This window comes from Emydura macquarii, unplaced genomic scaffold (genome assembly GCF_026122565.2).
Source record: "Emydura macquarii macquarii isolate MOO-44397 ecotype Brisbane River unplaced genomic scaffold, CSIRO-AGI_Emac_v2 contig_2897, whole genome shotgun sequence".
NCBI lineage: Eukaryota > Metazoa > Chordata > Testudines > Chelidae > Emydura > Emydura macquarii.
Window position 1 is genome coordinate 36,914,676 of NW_027133034.1, and position 20,356 is coordinate 36,935,031.

The following is a 20,356-nucleotide window of genomic DNA, read 5'->3' on the forward strand; positions in this document are numbered from 1 at the left end:
CCACCCCTTCCTTGCAGCTATCTAAGTTATGGCAGCCTCCTAGATCTGCCCTATGGACTACAGGGATCCTCAGAGCCTTCTCAGCGCACTGCATGCCATTGACCTGCCCCTCTGACCCCTAGCCACAATCCCAGCATATGCTCCTGCACTAGGATTAACTGGGAGCTGCTTGGAGTGCAGCCTGTATTTGTCTTCCTCTGTTCCTCCAGCCAGAATTCTTCTCCATCCAGATCCAGGGCTTTTGTAGCCCCTCTATGCTTCTCTGGCCCCTTTGATCTGGCCCCTCTATGGTATGTAGGGGTGAGACTCTCACCCTTTGAATCTTGAAAGGACTTTTCTAATGTTTAGCAGCCTTATGTGAGAAGGATGTTTATAGGAGACTGGATGGCAGGGCAGACTGATAAAGGGATTGAAAGTCTTTCACCTGTACAATAAATTACCAGTTGCAATTTTTGCCATGTTGGTAGCAATTTGAAGGTTACTTATTTCTAATGGCTGTCCAGGATCTACCTGGAATGTGTTTGGTGGCCTGAGATCCTTCATGAAAGAGTATCTACATCACCAAAAAAATACGATTATAACTGGCATTTTTGTTGGCAGTTTCAACAGAAAGCTTAAAAGTTAGTGAGCATGGAGAGTGTATTTAGAATTATCAATAAAAAAAGGTTCCTTTTAGATTAGGGATAGGCACATGTATGGAGTAATGTGGGTGAAGTATGCATTCTCGCCATTCTAGAGAAAAAAAAAATACTGAGTGGCTTTATATAAGGCATGGGGAAGTTTATATTAGTGTGGTTAAAATGTTTTATTATAGTTATCAAATAGTAATAAAACTATTATGATTTAGTGCTTTAGGCATAGATCCTTAGTGGTTATAGTTACCTGATCTATACCTCAGTCATAAAGCATGGTTAATGTCTATCATTACTAGTGATCTGAAGGTGAGTGAAGGAGGAAATAAAGGGAGGGTAGGTTGCGTCAAAACTTGTTTGGATTTAGCTCCCTGCAGAGAATTTTGTTTCATTGTGGAAGAAATCATTCACTGTTAGCATTCACTGCACATTTGTTCAAAGAGATCACTTTTATGGAGCCTGAACAAACAGGGTCTGGTGTTCAGAAGTGCTGATCACTTGCATTTCCAATTTACCTTAATTGGGGTTGTTAGCACTCAGCACCTCGGAAAATTAGCCACATAACTTACAATTATTCTACCATTACCAGGAGACCAAGTCTGTAACCTCCATATCTTTCCTCTAAACAAATAAGAATTCTTCAGTTGTATTTGAAACACACTTGTGCAAGCATACAAGTATTATCAACTGAAGAAAAATGTTTTTGAATAAATTTGAGGGAAGGAAGCACAAAAAGGGTAATTCCATTTCAAGTTTAAAATGAAACATACTACCCACTTAGTTTGATTCTGATTGCACTACACAAATCCACTGTCAACTGTTCATTGATGTGGGTGACTAAATTGTTCTAAAATGTTCTAGTTACTCCCTCTTTTCCTTTCCTTAGCGTGAGGAATGCTTTTCTCTACATACCTGCAGTAGCAGTAGATGCCTCGCAATTTGTCTGACAATGGTTCATTTACAGGGAAGATTGGGAGGTGAGGTTACAAGAATCCTGTAGACACACGGGTTTCCTTTATGAATGACCCAGTAAATCCTTGAAAAATTGACACTGAAAGGAAGCTGTAAACTTTTCTGAAGGAAAACAGAACCATGCTCCTCTACCTGCTTAGCCTCAGGGAGTTGTTCCACTGCCTCAGGTTAAAATGCACTGTTAATACAGTGATTTACTAAACTCTAATCTGTTGGTTTGGAGTTGATTACTTATGCCTTTAACTCTGCCTAAAAAGATTCTTATTTAAGTGCTGATTTCAAAAGCAAAATCTAACAAATATGTACGTTAGCAGACAGTCTGTTTTTGTCTATGCATGTACATTCAAAAAACCCAACTAATTTGCTATGTTATATCCCTCCTCTGCTGTTTGATTCTCCCAGGAGTTCTACTTTTTAAACATGGTAGGGGGCCAGATTTAGCTTGTCAAATAAGTAAGATTTTTAGCTCCTTTTTATGCCATATAAAGGTTTTAAAATAAATGTTGGAAAATGCTTTAAATACAAAAACATAGCTAGCTACATTTGTCTTTAGATACCAAGGAAATAGGCACATTCTAAAAGTGAGAAATATGAAATGTAACATGACTTCCCATATTCTATTTGAATATTGCCCCATTAAAATGTGAGGGAGTCGCAGAACAAAAGTTGAATAATGTGGTTTGTGTACAAAAGAAAATTAAACCATTTTTTATTCTTGTCTCTGAATTTTCTTACCTTACAGTAAGCTTTTCGTGAGTTAAAATACTTTAAAAATATTTAAGTTTTGGAAATAGGGCACACTATCATGTTGCTGAAAATTATTTCTTTAATTTTTATTTGAAAGTTAATTCCATAGAAGATGAGTTCAGTCCTCATCAAATCTGCAGTGTCAATCTGTATTCATTTCTCATTTTAAAATTCATATGGTTTCGAAGATATAATTTACTAAATCAGGCACTACAGTTCATTGCTATTGTGTTAATTTTTCCTGATGAGTTTAAGAAACTTTATTAAACAATTTTCTGAGCTGTTTGGACAACATTTTTCATTACAGCTCTGTCATTTTGTGCCACACTGTCGTGTCAACTGTCCCTAAAATTGATGTTAGCTGTCTCAAGGAGGATCACTTCAGTGCAAGGGCAATCCTTTGGTGGCAGAGAGCTTTTATAATGAGCCTTTGGTTGTTTAGAGGTTCTTTAAGCCACCTTTGCTAGACACTAAGACCGATCCCCAGTTGTGTCCAAAGTGCACACAGCACAATTCTGGGTAGTACTATGTGAAAACTGGAAGAAATGGGTTTTCCTTTCCTATTGTTTTGAGTAGCAGGCAACAGTAATAAATGGCATTGCTCAAATATCTTACCTTCTGATTGCTTTCTTCCCCGTATGTCATGTTTTTCATCCAGTACTTATTTTTCTTTCAAATATAGAAAGATTCTTTGTAAAATTCTTCAAGGTAAGAATAGTAAGAAATGTTTTGACACTTAAGAGGAACTCTTTGCACCTGGACATTCTAGTCATGTTGGGCAACATTTTGGCTGTATCTTATGTAAATAGAAGGACCAAAAGTAAATGCTTTCTGTGTAGATACTACTGTGATGGGACCCATATAAGTATCTGAATGCATCACAATGCTCTTATGAGATAGGGGAGTAATATTATTCTCCATTTAGAGATAGAGGCCTGAGGCACAGAGGGATTAAGTGGCATGCCCAAGGTCACACACAGGAATTCACAGAAACTGAACCCTTCGCTCCTGAGTCCCAGTCCTCACCTGCATCTGTGGAATTCATTCCTGCCGTTCCTGTCCAAGGGGAGGAAAATGACCTGCCAGGGAAGGCAGATGTCCTATTCCATTCCACTTTCAGTGCTCCTAGTGAATGAGTCTAATTTGCTTTTATATGCTAGTAGACAAATGAGCCTTCCCTAATGGAAATATTTCCCCCCAACTTTCTGCATGAAGAGTTCAGTCCACTTCAGCTGATCCAGGCATACAAGAGCCTCCAAGTACCACTTTGCTTTCTGGAGAGGTGCAGTGCATATGCCCTTTCTTCTCAGTTTTTTTTTCCTGGAAAGCAGAGACCTTTGTTTACGGTATGACCAAGTCAGGGGATCTGGTTATGATCCAACTGTCTTCTGATATGGTTACAAATCATTCCAATTTATAAAATAGAACTTCCATTGGGTTCCTCTGGGGACATGTCCAAGGCTTTAGTCTGATGAGGAAACTTGTGTAAGACCTTATCTATGCTACATAGAGAAATTGAGTATAACCAAGTCAAGGGACAACTGTTGTTACTGGGTCACCTGGTTGGACGGAAACTGTAGCGTTTAATGAGCCTAGGAGAACCTGAGTCTAAGCTTAAAATGTACACATTGATTTGGCTTGTTGAAATTTTGATTTAGATGACTTCCTCCTACTTCTAGTGTTTTTCATATTTTTAGTTGAGGGACCTTCTACTACCCCAACTCCGTATGTTACTCTAATGCAACAGTTTGCAAAGAGACAGCAATAAAGTTGTCCTCTTACCAAATGTCTCTATATTCTTACGCAGAAGAATCCAGTTCTTGTTGGATGTTCATTGTGTCTTCAGGTGCTTCTTTTTAGTTCTACTTGTGTAAGACTCAAGTGCTCCATCTGTTTGATTAGTTGTTTAGGTAGGTACTAAGAAATCTTTTACTGGTCTATGACTATCTTAATCAGCTATTTCAGACAATATATCTCAAAAGCCCTTGAGGTAGAGGGGACTCATCTCTACAGGAGAGGGACTTGGGGGTCAGTTTTGTTTTCATAGGTGGAAAATAGCGAGGCCCTGGTGAGATTTGAAAGTTGCATTTCATTTTCTTTGGCTATTGGAGTTACTAGTCTTGTTTTGGCAGATGTGAGATTCAATGTAAGATTGTATGGCCCCGTTTGTATTGTTAGGAATTGTTATACAGCTTCTGTTAGTGAAATATTGATGAAGGATTTAGAAAAATGCTTTTTTTTAAACATGCAAGAGGAGTTCTTGTAGCCCACATCAACAGTGATGTAGCATCTTTCCCTTGTTTGGTATGCTTATTTATTTTTAATATTCTTAGGAACACTTGGTAGGAACTTATTGCCACCTTGGAAAATATTCCAATATATTTAGCCTGGTATCTTGTAACAATGTAGCATGGTTGGTGGAAGTGAAACTCACTTTTATCTGCCCAAGATGACTGACTTGTGCCCTAAAGCAGTCTCAGATACGGGGATAGTTTTAGAATTTTTGCTCTTATGCAAATTTGGAAAGTGTGCCTCAGTTATAACAGCAACACCAAGTTTAAAATCCACCGTGAAGTGAAGTTAGTGTTAGAGGGATATTTTATTGTTCTTCCATTCTTTCTGGAGTGATAAGACCAACTAAATAAGAAAAAGATGGAGTGATTTGAGTGGTGGGAAAACTTCATGATTGCTGAAGTTGGATCCTTTAGGTTTTGATACCAAATATTCTTCTGCCTTAGGCATATGGCTATTCTAGCACTCTCATTGTGCTAGCTGTAGTGGAGAAACAGAAGGAAAGTTTGGATGTTTTTTTTACTCTCTACAGTATTTACAGTTACAGTATCTTTGTCCCTTGACTATGAATGACTTTTTCAGGGAGATGAACTTTAGAGATCAGGAAATCTCAATCCGAAATGAAAAGTTTATAGTAGTTCAGTTGTTTGTGCTGCTTGTGATTTGAAGAGAAGTTGCAACTTAAAAATTAACTCATTTTTAAATGTGGCTTATTAGATGCTTAATTTTAGTGAGGCATTTCTTTTACCATTGAGACTGGGACAAAGGATGTGCTGAGGGAGCCAGAATGGTATTTTTTATTTTTGACCAGCATCAGAAATGCATTTTATACATTTTTCTGTGTACCATATTATGGAACAGCTAATATTTTACATATGGCCATTGGAGTGTCAGATCCAAATATCTTCTATGAGATCACTCAAGAATTATGCCAAACGAGTAAAAAAGCAAGGAACTAGGGACTAAATCTAAAACTGAGAGGTGCATCTTTCAGAAGGAAACTCATCATAGGTCCAGTACTAGTCTCGCCTTAATGAAAATCAGGAGTACTTCCATTGAGGTTGTTAGTGGTATACCACTAGTGTCAGAGATTAGAATCAGGCCCTAAGGATTTCCCATGTAATTAATTTGGTTTCTTGAGGCCGAAGAGGATATTTCTATTTTAAATTAGAATTAACAGGCTCTACATACTCCTTTAAGGATATTGCATAATCAGACTTTGGTGCAAATGAAAAGTAGCTACAATATTATGCATCTTTTCCTATCTCCCACCTCACCCTTGCCTGGGTTGGTTTCTTCATATGAGATCTAATTGGCCATGAAGAAGAATACACAGGTCTCAATCCTGAAACTTGTTCACTATGGATGGACCATGGTGTGTCTATAGAGCCCTGCCCATGTGGAACATGTTGCAGGATCAGGGCCTTAAAATTCTTGTGTTATAAGCCAATACATATACATTATTTACAAAGGTTTGCCCTACAGTCCTGTGAGTACTTTTTTTTTTCTTTTTTGGGGGCCAATTTTCATTTCTGGAGATAAAATGTTTAGAGGGTTTTAAATATAGCTCTGATCCCTTTGCATTATTGTACAGATGTTTGTGTCGTATCATTTAAAGTGATATAATTAGACAAGGTGCATTATGAAACATTCAAGAGGGGTAGGAATCTGCATGGAATTTGGAGGGAGGAGTGCAAGTTGCAGGAGGGAAGGGTTTGGAGGTAGCACGAGAGTGTGCGCATGACTAGAAGATTAACTGCAGTTGCATCATCTCTGTAAAAAGTTTCCTTAATAAAGAGCCCATTTCGTTTTACAAGCATAGCATCCTCTCATGTTACCCAACATCCAGTACATAAAACTATATGAAAGTTAGCCTTACAGTTGAGACAAGGACATGGGATCCAAAAGATCTGTGCTCAAAGTTCTGTAACTGATTTCTTGTTTGAGTTTGGGATAGACACAAATTTAATGATTTATTCAGTTTTCTTACTTCTAAAATAGGGATAATACCTCCTAGAGGAGATTTGTGAGAGTCAACTCCTTAATATATCATAACAAACTTGAAACAATTGTTTACTATTATGGGTGATATATAAATACAAACTGTAATATGGGCGTATTTTTTAAAAAGCAGGAAATAGAAACGTACTAAAGAGTTAAAGTGAGCATATATTCCTACAGAATATTCCGGAATGGTGACTGAACATCTTGATATCTGCTTAGTACTAGATGTGGAGCTATATACTGTTCAGCTACCTCAGCCATATAGACCCCATTGATTTCAGGGGGACTGTTCACTTGAGTAAGGCAAATAGTAGATAACCCATACGTTGTACAAAGACTAATGTTTTACTCAGCAGAACCACTGAGAACAAGAAAACGTAGGCCTTTGTTTGTTTTATATTGACATAATTAAAAAATGTTTAATGCTTGATGGAATTTGCATTTAAAAGAATTACAATTTTGTAGCAATTAATAAAATTAAAACTTCAGTTTTACTTGGCACTCATTGAGCCTGATTGTCCTTGCACTTTTTACATCAATTCAGATTCATCAGCTTCACTGGTGTCACTCCCCATTTAGACAAGCTTACCATAAGTAAGTAGAGAATCATGTCCTTTATCAGTGAGGGGGCAATACACATAATGGAAATAATTGATATTTAAGACATTTCCTTTTCCTTCACTTCCTCTGCATGCAAGAATAGTCATACTCTTCTGTAAGTTTCACACAGTGGTTTTTTTATGTGCTGCAAAATAAGGATAACCATTTTTAGGAGTCTGAAACATTTGATACTCTGTTCTCTCCAGGCAGTACACTGAGTAAGATACAAACACAGTTTGCGTTTTGTTTAAAAGATAAATGTAAGCCAAATGGTAAATCATAAATGCCCTGTTTAAAAACAAAAATAAACCCCTCCCCCCCCCCAAAAAAACCTCTCCCTATCCCAAAGTAAACTGAAACAGTCTATTTTTTTCAGAGTGAAGATTAAATAAGTCAGTGACATATCCTACCAAGAGTATAGAAAATTGGACAGGCTCTAGGTGCATGAGACTAATGATGCATATCCAGCAATGTTAATGTGACTAAACATGAATATGGCATCATATTCAACCAAAAATCCATGTTTGTTTGTTTGCTTGCTTGCTTGCTTTCTTTCCCTTCAGGATTTTCCCCCAAACCCCTCTTTTCCACCTTCAATGCCCCCATTTGTACCATATTCAGCATGAAATCCATCTTTTTTTCCCTTGGTAGATGGATTAACCACATTAATTAAATCTTCTAGATGGTGGCTGAATTTGTTTGCAAGTGGGGGGGGCATGCACAGCAGTAAACATTTCACTGTTTTTGGAGGGACATGGCTCCGGGGCAGACGAGCTATCCGCTCCTGCCATGGCCCTGGGGCAGTGGAGTTCTGTGTCCCCACTGATTATGAGAGGGCCTGTGCCCTTGTTCCCCCCCCCCCCCCTTGTGAACATTCATGTTTCAATCTTAAACTAGTTTCAGGGTTCAAAAAATTAATGTACAAAATTAGAAGGGCAAGGTGGGTCAGATGCTCTTTTACTGGACTTCACCACCTTATCCCTCTCGTATCCAGGAACCAACATGACTACAAGATCACTTTATATATCAAGTGTAAAAATGTTGACAGTTGAAAAAATAAATAGTTCTGACTGAGAGGAAACAACTTTTTTACTGTCATGAGATAATGGCAGGATTAATATAATGGATTAATACATTATATTATATCCATTTACATTATATCAGGATATATTAAGGAAAAATATTTTTACAGTCTGGGATTTTTAAAGTACTTGTTTTAGTTTTCATTGACAGTTTTAGCTGCTTTGACTTTCTGCCTTTTTATACTGGAGTGGAACTGTTCACACTGGCAAGCTTGTAACCACGTGTTAAGGTTAAAGTACATATTTTTTTTATGGATTCTTTTGCTATGTCATTATTTCTGTGGTATATGTGCGCTCTCACATTCTCTCTCTGTGGAGAACATGCTAAATAGTAAAATGAATGTAGTAAAATTCTTAGTATTTGGATCACGTTTGTTTAGGGAGTGAGAGTTTATATATTATATACTCATTTTCTGTACACTCTGTATTTAGCATTTAGAGTTGGAGGAAAAGGCAGTTCTTAATGTCTTTTGAGATGGGGAGATAGTTGAGTCATACCCTTTGAATCTATAAAGATCAGTATTCACAGATCACGGTTTCCCCTTGCTTGCTATTCTGAACTGCAGCTACTCAGAATTAAAGTAAGTGGCATTTACAAAAAGGTTGTTGCTGCTGGCTGGAGGTGAACAGTGTTGCTTAGCTGTTGTCAGCTCAGAAGGGTTAGCTGTGGATGTGCAAGTATCTTTGTGAAACAAAAGATGTTCTGTTCACTCCTGTTCCACTATGCTAGATAGCTACAAGCTGAAAACTGGAGCAACTTTGCCATTTGGGCATAATCAGGTAAGAATGTTTTTGGATTATCTTTGTGAAGTGTAAAATGCTCTAGTGACTTGCACTAGATATCTTGTTTTAAATCCTGTATAATACTGTACCTCAAGTGATTCTGTGTTCTTTTCACTGTATTTTCTCACACAAATAGCAAAGGTACTCTCATCCATTATTTTGAAAACCAAGTACTTTGAAAGATGCTTTTTTTCTGGAAAATGGTTATATAGATTTTTTTTTTTTGTGACAGCTATACATTCCTTAAATATGCACATGTTGTAGAGTCAGAAAAATGAATGTATTAAGTTTAGAATGCTAAAACCACAAGATGATGGGTGGTGGGGGAAGGAATAGCACTAGTTACCTAAAGTAACAAACACACCACTTTCATGTATTATTCCTCCTTTTCCAGCATAATGTGTTTATAGGTTAGGAACTATGAACTGAGATTTTTTTTGTCATCCTGCAGTATATTTTCTGTCATAAAGTTAAAGAGCTTGTCAGAAAATAAGTGGTGAAATTTCAACCTTTGTATTCTCCAGATCTTAAGATCTTCATATTAATAGGAACTTTTGCTTATCTACTTATCAATTGAGTTATTTGTTTTTTAAAATATAGTTAAAATCAGCAGCCTACTTCTTGAATTGCTGTTGAATACACTTGCATACTGCTGAGTATTATATGGACTTTATAACTAAACTGTAGCTTTGAACATCCACCCTTACTTAGTTTTTTTTCAGTAGCTGTAAACACTGGCATATTTCATGCGTTGATTTGATTGTACTGTAGTAGAGTACTTGACTTAAAAGGAGATTTTAAATATCTTTATACCCTCTGTTTTAAAGGAGTGCTAAAATATTATTCTCTGATATGTCATTAGATTCTAAATTTAAAAATAGTAAATAATTATGGGTAACCTCTATCAATTTAAAATTAGATGTCTTAATTTTATTTTGTAATATGGGGATTCAGCCATGCAAACTATGGATGTTTTTTCTTAACCATGGCTATTGAAGGTTAATGTGAGAAAACGACGTGCTATATTTACTCAAACCATTATATTATTTGTCACCTTTTGAAATGGAGAAAGTTCCTTGTTTTTGGACTTTTCACAGGCATAAAAATGACACCTAGCTGTAGATATTGATCGAGTTATGCTTTTGTGTGCAGTGCTTGTGATACAACTTGTAATGTAATCCTGCACTCTTCAGGCAAATCAGAGGCCTTTTGTGTTTTAAGTTTGTTCTAATTTGTTTAGAGTTCTAGTTACCACAGAAATTGATTAGCATTAAATATGACTGAGATTGTTCTTTTCAGATTACTGAACAGTGCTGGGGAAATGCACATATGATTTTTGTATTTAACTGGCAAATAAAGGTGATTCTGGGATTTTAAGCTTCACTTCGGGGGGGGGGGAATGGTTTTTGTTTTTTAATTTACATATGTATTTTCCTCAACTTCAAAGCCCTTAGATATTTGGCTTTTATATAAGAGTGCTGCAGCTCTTGGTTCAAAAATCTATAAAATCTGTTAACTACTTCTTGCAGTCCATCTGCCCCTGCCTGCCTCTTCAGACACACCGATAACTTCCCAATAATCTTAACCCCAAAATGGCAGGGAATCGCATGCTCTTCCATTATACTGAGAACTGAATACTTTTATACCTGTGAAAGGGTCATCTAACTTATTTCATGAGTCTTTTTTTTATTCATTCTGCTTCAAGAAATAGGTTTTTCCACTAGTGATGATGTGATACTCTGGGGATTTTTCTGAATTCAAGTGAGGTTGGAGATTTTTTGGTTTCTGTGGAAGAATTCAAGCACCATATTTATTCCTGCGTAACTCTGACTTGATTGTAATTACACCAATAATGAATTTGGTCTCATGTGACCCCCAGAGAATCTCCATCACTTAACTATTCCACTGAAAAAATATTTGATTCTATGGTGGTGAATTTCACCTTGTCTTTTTGTTTTGAAGACACCCATCACTTGGATTTATGAGCTATATATGATACTGTGTATCAAAGTCTGCAATCAGGCATTCATGGTGCATGATGTATATTAAAATCATACGAGTCCTTTTTTCTGAGAAAAGTGAAATGTGAACACTAATGATTTATGTTCAGATGCATTTTCTCTTTTGTATTCTTTGAACTTATTGGCAGTACTATGGCTCAAGTAAATCCTGATTCCTCCCGCCCCCCCCCCCCCAAGTGTGTGTTAGAAACAAATTCCCACAGAACTTATTTTATTGACAAAATCAGTGTTGAAACAGTGACCATTCTGTTGGTTTAGCTAAAAATGAAAGCTGTTGGCTGTTCATCTACTACTTTTTTGCCTGAAGACATGTGACATAGGTCTTGTCCACACTAGAAAGATTTGTCAACGCAACAGGGTTGATCAAAAAGCGCTGTAATTACAATCCTCCTTCCTATCCACACAGCACTCGTGTCGCCGATTGTTGAGAGTAGTGTACTGTGGGCAGTTATCCCACTGTGGACAGCTATCCTACAATGCAGCTTGCCACCTTGTGCCATTAGGAGTTATGGAAATGTGGAAAGGATTGCAGTACGTGTGTGGGCTCAACATGCCATGATGCAGTGATTTTTATCCCATCATTCCATGAGTTTCTGACTGCGTTTTGCAGCATTTTTCAACAGCCAGAGTTCCCTGAGCACTTGCTATCTCTAACTAAAAAGATGGATCCTGCACTGCTCTCCACTGTTGTTGTCAGTGTTAAACACATCATGACTGGTTATGTAGTATATCATGAGCTCCCAATTGGAACTGGAATCTGAGGCGCCTGACCTGCTGTGTGCCATGCAAACAAACACCGGGTTATGGTTTGCATTCAAGGAGCATCTGCACATCATGCATTGCTGTTTTTGGGCATGTGAAACAAGCACTGAGTGGTGGGATCACATCATTATGCAGGTTTGGGATGACCAGAGGTGACTGCAGAGATTTCGAATGCGCAAAGCCATTTTCATAGAACTCTGAGCTTGCCCCTGGATTGTGGTGCAAGGACACCAGAATGAGTGCTACCTTCTCGGTAGAGAAGTGCATGGCAATAGCTGAATGGAAGCTGGCAATTCCAGATAGCAACCACTAGGTCGCTAATCAGTTTGGATTGGGGAAATCCACTGTTGGAGCTATGTTATCACAAGTGTGCGAGGCCATTAATCTCATTTTGCTATGAAGCACTGTGAGTGAAATAGTGGATGGCTTCACATCGATGGGATTCCCTATCTGTGACGGGGCGATTAGGTGGCACGCATATCCCAGTTTTGGCCCTGCACCATCTTGCAACAGAGTATATCAATAGAAAGGGGTACTTCTCTATGGTACTTCAGGTGCTTGTGGATCACCATGGTCGTTTCACTGACATCAATAAGGGTTGGTCCAGGAAGGTGCATGATCCACACATCTTAAGGAACACTGGCCTGTATAGAAAGCTGCAAGCAAGGACTTGCTTTCCAGACCAAAAGATTCCAACGGAGGATGTTGAACTGCCTATAGTGATCCTGGGAGACCCAGTCTACTCCTTACTGCCACGGCTCATGAAGCCTTAGATGGACAACTTCCATATCAGAAAGGAGCATTTTAAGAACAGTTAAGCAGGTTCTGAATGACCGTTGAATGTGTGTTTAGCAGATTAAAAGCTTGCTGGCGATGCCTTTATGGCAGGTTAGACCTAAGTGAGGAAAATTATTCCCATGGTTATAGCTGCCTGCTGTGTGTTCGATAATATTTGTGAAGCTAAGGGTGAAAAGTTTCCTGCTGGGTGGAGTGCAGAGGTGGATCACCTTGTGGCTGAATATGAACAACCAGATGTCAGGTCTATTAGAGGGGCATAACAGGCCCATTTGAATCAGGGAGACCTTGAGGAACTGTTTTGACAGTGAGCACCACCAATGAGTTATCTTTGTAAACAGCACAGTACCATGGTATGACTGCTATCCAGCTTGCACTGTGTATCAATGTGAGGTAGAACCACCGTGTGCAAGAGACAAAGATTTCTTATTCTTCACAGAGCATGTCTTAAAGAACAGTTATTCACAACACACACAAAAAGCTGAACTGGAGGGGAGAAAGCAATGAGGGACAGTGTGAGCTATGACAGATGGGTGTTAAATCCAGGTGTCATTCTCACAGCCGTCTAAAGGGGTTGAGTGAACGGAGTACCAAGAAGGGTTGAGAGTTTGGTAGAAATGTTTGGGTGGAGTTTGAGGAGGGTATGGAAAGCAGTTCTTTGTTGGCTGCTGTGGGGACGAGTGGGAACGTGAGCATGTATGAATTCAGTCTGCAGTGTTTGAGTGACTTTAGCAGCTGTGTTTGCTTCTCTATGGCTTTTATCAGGTACTTGTGACCTATCACTCACTCCTGTTTTTTCCTCCTCTCCTGCTATCAATTTTCTGATTTTCAGACACTGTGTGTCTCCATGCTAATTCCACCCCGCCTCAGAGGATTGGAGCTGTTCTTGGAACGTGTTCTCTTTGCTTCTCCATGGTCATTTTCTTATCAGCCAAAGGTGCTTAACAGGCATGATCAGAGGAGGGGTTCCACTCAAGGAAACATCTGTAGAAGCACAATAAACAAACAATGAACAGAAGCATGGTTGTGAGTGCAATAACAGCATTGATGTGTTACTGTAAAATACACCGCTTTCTTGCTGTCACCTGGCAAGTGCACGGCTCGGCTATCAACATGGTGAGTTGTGCCCGGGGGATGTCCTCAAGCTGGGAAAAAGGTTCTGGGTGGTTGGTTGGGGTATCGATGCAGGTAGACAAGGACAAAATTTTAAGTTGTGCCACAACAGTTGGGGCCCATAGAAGTAAATATCTCACTCCTGAGAGTAAGCAGGGATGCTAGGGTGCATCTCCTTCATGCAAGCAGCTTCAAACCAGGTTCCTATGCTGATCATCTGTGTGCTGCTTTAGTCCCTGCACAAGTGATTGCCGATTGGTGCGGGAAAGTTTCCTACAATGGGGAAAGAAAGCAGCTCTGCTGAGGAATCTCCGGCAGAGGATTGGGGAGTACCTCCAGGAAAGTTTCCTAGATATCTCTCTAGAGGATTCCCATGAAATGTCAATGTGCATTAACACAATTTTCCGCCCCACTGCCTAGCTAAACAGGGGAATGGGAAGCACATGCAAACGCAACTACTCTTGGCATTTCTATCCCTTCAACCAGCTTTATCATGCAAGCAAGCAAAGGACAGCTGTACCTCATGTAACTGAGCAGCATCAGCTCAAAAAATCACTTACCAGAGCTCCCCTCTCCTGCATGCCAGGGCTGTAGGGCTGGGACTGGCTTGAATGCTCTGGAGTTGAAAAGAGGTCCTAGCTCCACATGTCAGTAAATGACCCGGTCCCCTGCTCCTCCTCCTCGTCCTCCAACTCGATCTCCTCGTCCAGGACTTTTTTGTTGGGGTTGAGTGCAGTGTTCTCTGCCTCTGGGTCCATGGAGGTATCCACAGGGAGGTGGGGTCGCTGTTAAGGATAGCTTCCAGCTTCTTATAGAAGTGGAAAGTCTTTGGCTCTGCACCAGAACAACTGTTTGATTCCCTAGCCTTTTGGTACCCCTGTTGCAGATCCTTGATTTTTTCGCACGGCATTGCAGCATGTCCCGTTCATAGTCCTCCGCCATTAAAGAGAAATTTGACTGTAGGTATCCTAGTTCCTTCGGCTGGCACAGAACTGAGGTTTCACCACCTCTTCTCTCCAAATGCCAATCAGATCCAGAAGCTCCAGTGTGCTCCAAGTGGGAGATTATTAGGTGTGTGGAGCCCCCCCCAGTCAGCTGGGAAGATGAGATGTGAGCTCTCCCTGCCAACTAAGGATGAAGTGGAATTTCAAAAATTCCTGGGACTCTAAAGGGGGAGGGGTGGATGGTGACAGTGCAGCGGAATTAAAACTGATGGCCAGAGTGGTCAAGATGGGCATTGTGGGACACTTCCTGGAGGCCATTTACCATGACAGAATGAAGTGTGGTGTCTATACTGACGCTTTGTTGCTTGTGAGCTCTCCATGCCAACTAAGGATGAAGTGGAATTTCAAAAATTCCTGGGACTCTAAAGGGGGAGGGGTGGATGGTGACAGTGCAGCGGAATTAAAACTGATGGCCAGAGTGGTTGGAGGCCATTTACCATGACACAATGAAGTGTGGTGTCTATACTGACGCTTTGTTTCTTTAAAAAAAAAAAAAAAAAAAAAAAAAAAATTTTTAGCAAAAAGCTTTGTGCCTTTTATCAAGGGGTTTTTATTTTGTGTCAAAATCAAGGGAGTTGAGTCAGTGTAGGAGGGGATTGCAGTGTGTGAATAAACACTGTTTTGATGCAGAAAGGGGACTTTGGTTGACAAGTCTTGAGTGTAGACCAGCCATACTGTACATCTATCAAAGAAGCAATTACATGGCTATATAAACATGGAATGTCTTGCTGTGCCACTGAAAAAATGGGTCTGCCTGCAGAAAGAGTGGCCTTGGGCACTGGTGAACACTGGCAATATGGGGCGGGGAATTAATTTAACAGTATGCATGGGCACTATTATAAAGGCTTTCTCTAGCTTGTTCAGCATTTATGCATGTCTTAAGCACACTATGTTCTTACATAGAAAAAATTAAACAAAAAATAAACTAGTTTTGAATCACTAGTTGCAATAGTGTTCTTCCTGGTCCAGCCAGAAATAGCTGACTGACAAGAGAATAAGTTTAACCATATGCCAGCTTTATTATAAAGTTTTTTCTGTTTCTTTTGAAGCTGAGAACAAAAACAGCTGTACGACCTCTATCTTGTCTACCCTTGCCTATGCTTGTGTCAGAGTAGGGAGTCTAGCTATGCACTGCAGTGAAAGGTAGGCTGTGTCCATGCTCACTGTGGTGTGTAGCTACAGACAGCTGTGAAAGGCTCCAGTGGAGTGGGGTGAGGGTGTAAGCAGGAAAAGACTCTGCCAGCTCCCTGCTGCCAGACTTTTGCTGCCAGAGTCTTTTACTGTGATGGGTGAAAGGCTCTGGCACTGGGCTACTACACTGCTAAAAATAGCATTATAGGCATCGGAGGCACTGCTTGGGTTTATAGGGTATATATCCTAGGATTCAGGCCTGCAGGACACTACTTCACTGCTGTTTTGTACTAATGCTAGCTGGGAATTCAGTGTCTGTCCTCTGCATGCCACTGTGAACTAAAGATGAGAGAGAAATGAACAGGGGTCAAGAAAAACTGAAAACGAAACATCGTTGTTTAGATTTTGAATCTGTAATATATTTTAAACTGTTAGCTTCTAATAGGTTTATCATGGTTTGGTACTGCATTGAATATTTACTCTATTTCCTATGATAACATACAAACTTCTGTACTTTACACTTTTTTTAATCTGTAAGTAGCCAATGGATATTTAGGTGAACAGAAAGGATCATACTCTGCACAACTTTCATGTGGGATGAATAAGCCTACTATAACTATTCTTACAACAAGCTAAATAATCAGATTTAAAAAAAAATTGCTTCAGGAATATTTTGTAGGATGTTGATTTGCTAATAAAGGGTGGGGCCACTCTTTCTAAATTAGTTTTATCCCTTAAAAAATAATCAGAAAACCAATAGTTGCCCAAAATTTGAGGGAGGAGTTTGGAGTCTAATTGGCATCATCCTTTCTTCTCTTTGACCCTACTAAAGTACCTCTTGTGATCAATGTTTGCTCAGTTTTCCCCTATTAAGTGGACATGTCTGGGTAGATGGAGAATGCAGCTGGGGAGATCTAGATTCAGCAACCTCTGGCAGACTAGCCGGGAAATACCCATGAGATTTAATAATGACTTAGTCGCTGATATTCCCATTCTGCATTAACAGTTCCCCTTTGAAGTGGCTTAACCCATGTGTGGAGAAGCTGCTATGAAAGCCATGACACTGAAAAATGGAGTAACTCTGGGCATAGGGTAGAGAGTTTGTCTGGGTGAATACCCTGAAATCTGTAGAATTTCTCCAAATATCTTGGACCATCCTGAGTTTTCTGTCTCTGCCCATGGAGAAGGAATAATTTACTTATCTTTCTGGGAGCTGATTCCAGCTAAGTAGCTAATGGCCCCTTAAATCTTCTGGCAGGCACTTTGGTGAACTCTGACAAATCAATCACCAAAACCTTCCCTAATGGGATTCTTGTTCCTATAATCAACAGAGAGCCCTTTTGTAGTTTTCATCCCTCAAGGAAGCCATGAATATCTGCCTCTTTAGAGGAAGATGAAATAGAAGAGAAACCTAAGGCAGACGTTACTTTAAAAAGTTCTCCTGACACTTGATGCCTCCTACAAACAAAAACGAAAAGGAAAGACCAGAATTTTATGTTCATCTGCATGTGCACACACTATCAGCCAGATAGCTCCTAGAAATAATTTGCCACAAATATTGATGGAATTGGAATTGAAATATATTTTCAAGGACAGATTCGTTCACTCTCCTGCTTCTTAAAGAACATGATACAGAAAAGCATGAAGCCTGTGCTTAAATTTGAGTAGATTCAGTGACTTTAAGGGGACTACTTACATGCTTAAAATTAAGCACGCATGGGAGTGCTTTGCTAGAGTGGGGTCAAAGATTTTTTTCAAAGATATTTAGGCTCCTATAGATACAGGCAGGCATCTACTGGCATCTAAATCCCTCCCTGCTTAGGTACTCTTGAAAATTCCAGTAAGTGCCTATTTCATCTTTAAATACATGAATGCCTTAAAAAAAAAAATCTGGCCCCAAATTCCTTGACAGACCCAATGAGTCACCAAGAGTTTGCAGAGACTGGGGCCAAATACTAATACCTCAGTTGGAGCTAAATCATAATGTTTAACTCATCTGCTGTTTATCACCAAGTGTACCAGTAACTCTAAATTCAAAATAGAAACTTTCCAAATCAAGCCTATGCGTCTTTGATAGACCTCAAAGAGGCTTGCCTCCATATACCTACCCATTTTTTCTCTCTACCTGGGATTCTCCACTTTGCCTATCAGTCTGTGGCTGTCTGCAGGGCAATGACAAGTTTCCATGCAGCATGGAAGTGCTCAAGAAATGTACAGTAGCATATTCAGATTGTACTGATGTGACTGGAATACTTACACACTGAGCAATATGATGAGGCAAATCAATATTCTTGGTTCGTATGTGGGCTTCTTATAAATGAATATTTAAAGGCTCAACAAATTGAAATTTTTATTAAAAGATTTCTTCAAGCACTTTTAAATGAATTTGCTTTTAATGGAGAGTTCTATTTTTTTAAAGCATACTTGTAAGTCCTGTCAGATCAGTTCACTGTGTGCTATGTGGTAAAACATTTTTAAAAACCACCCAGCTCTCTCATTTCAGCTTCCTTTTGTTTTGTTCTTTATAAAGTACCATATGCATTGACTCCCAGTAATCTCAACAATTTTCAACGTTGAAGATAAGCTTCTATCAAAACAGTGGCAGAAAAGTGACCCAAACTGAAAAACATGCTGATTAGTTATCTGTTGGGTTAATAAAACTACTTCATGTGATAGCTGTTGACCTCTGTAACTATCTCCTGCACACTAGTTGGTCTGCCTGGTACAGCTTTTAAGTAGTTATAATGGGCTGTTTTAAGAGTAGTGAAGAAATCAATTTATTAAACTTTCTGCACTTCAGCAGAGCTGTAGTCTTAGCCACAACGCATCCGTGCCTGTGTCAAGAAGTGTTTGGTTTGAAAAGCCAGATACAGTAGATATTTGGCGCTTGCTCATGTTCCCATTGCTCCTTCATCTTTCAAGTCAAGTTTTTGGTATATTAGGTGCCTGTGCAAAAGGAAAACTACCCGTGTGTGTGTGTGTGTGTGTGTGTGTGTAATAAACTGAGAACTGTCTGCAGTCTAGAAAAATGAAATTAGGTTTAATTCTTTCATAATAAGCAATTGAATTTTGCAGAGTCTGAAGGAAAAAAATTAAGAAATTCTATTTCAAGATAGATGGGGTATATTCTGCTGTCAGATACTCATGTGGTTCTCATTGATTTTTGGAAGTTGCAGGATGTCGAGAGTAAAATTTTCTTCCTTTCCTGTGCTAATGTTGTAAAGCAGCAATTACGTATCCCAATATTTTAGGAAAACTAAAATAACCAATAACCCAATCCAGCAAAGGCTTGCAGTCAAAGTACCTTCAAACAATTGATCATGTTGACATATGTAAACATTTGCAGGATCAGGAACCCAGTCTGAGTTGTACTTTATCTTTGTTTACAGATCCATGTTTCCTGCTGATCAGCCAAATTTACAGTTTAAAAATAATTGTGATAAAAGTTGGTGACTAAAATTAATAAAAACAAACTTGGTAGACGTCTCTCCATCCTTCTTCCATGCTCTCGTTACCCACCAAAGCTAACTACACATCACAAGAAATTATTTGGAGATAGGGTAATAGATGGTAAAACTGTAGCCAATATCTTCATTTTAACTTTTAATGAAAAGTGCAAAATTGTGAACACTGCCAGATTGAAAGTGCATTGATTTATTATAAGGAACTTGGATTGGATAGTGAATTTATTTCTTGTTTTGTCTGTAATAATGGAATTGTAGGCACATGGTTTAAAGCTGATTTAAACAAAAAATATATTGAAAAATCAGGTCAGTTCTTTAAAATTATTCCTGAGATCTGGAGATTAGTTGACTAAAAATATGAAAAAAAAAACTTCTCCTTAAGAGACGTAAGAGATAAGGGAAGGCTTCAGTTTACATTTCATGTCAGTATTGCTTTCAACTCTTGTTGAAATGGCCAATTTGAATTTTGCCATCTCTGGTAACTGCATTTGCTTTCTTTATAGTCCTCCGTTTTAGCATGATCAGAGGGCAGGAAGTGTGCTCTCCAGTTCCAGGAGCTTGATGTGGTGTCCCTTTTTAAGGGCTTCCTCTATACTACTGTGGGGGCAGAGGAGTCAGAGGGGGAAGTTTACAGGGATGGAACCAGCTGAACCAGGTCGGGAAGGGATGAAATGGGACATTGATGGACACAGCCCTTCCTGCTCACCAGAAGAGGGGGTATTTATACTCCTGCAGCCCTGAAGAAATTCCTCTTTGACATGGATCAGGCTGGTGGAAACACCCACCTACCCATGAAATCTAAATAAGGATTGGGTTTCCTCGTGGCATGCTGAGGGCATTACACCAGTAATTTTTTACCTTGGGGGCTGGAAAGGAATTTTTCCCTTGCTGCCAGATTGGCCGAGGAGGGTTCCCCTCCTCTTTCCCTGCCTTTCCTATAGCATGTCCAGGACC

At 39.3% G+C, this 20,356-nt stretch overlaps 1 protein-coding gene across 4 annotated transcripts in view; it reads left to right on the forward strand.

Annotated features, from left to right (window-relative positions):
- Positions 1-20,356, forward strand: part of MCTP1 (multiple C2 and transmembrane domain containing 1) — a 413,595-nt gene that overhangs the window by 110,132 nt on the left and 283,107 nt on the right. Inside the window, exon 1 of one of the 4 annotated variants that reach the window (XM_067568439.1) lies at positions 8,996-9,109. The exons of the other annotated variants lie outside the window; for them this stretch is intronic. Within the exon in view, the coding sequence (XP_067424540.1) occupies positions 9,053-9,109 (57 nt within the window). The 5' untranslated portion in view covers positions 8,996-9,052. Of the gene's footprint in view, positions 1-8,995; positions 9,110-20,356 lie in introns of those variants that run through there. 4 annotated transcript variants of the gene reach the window in all.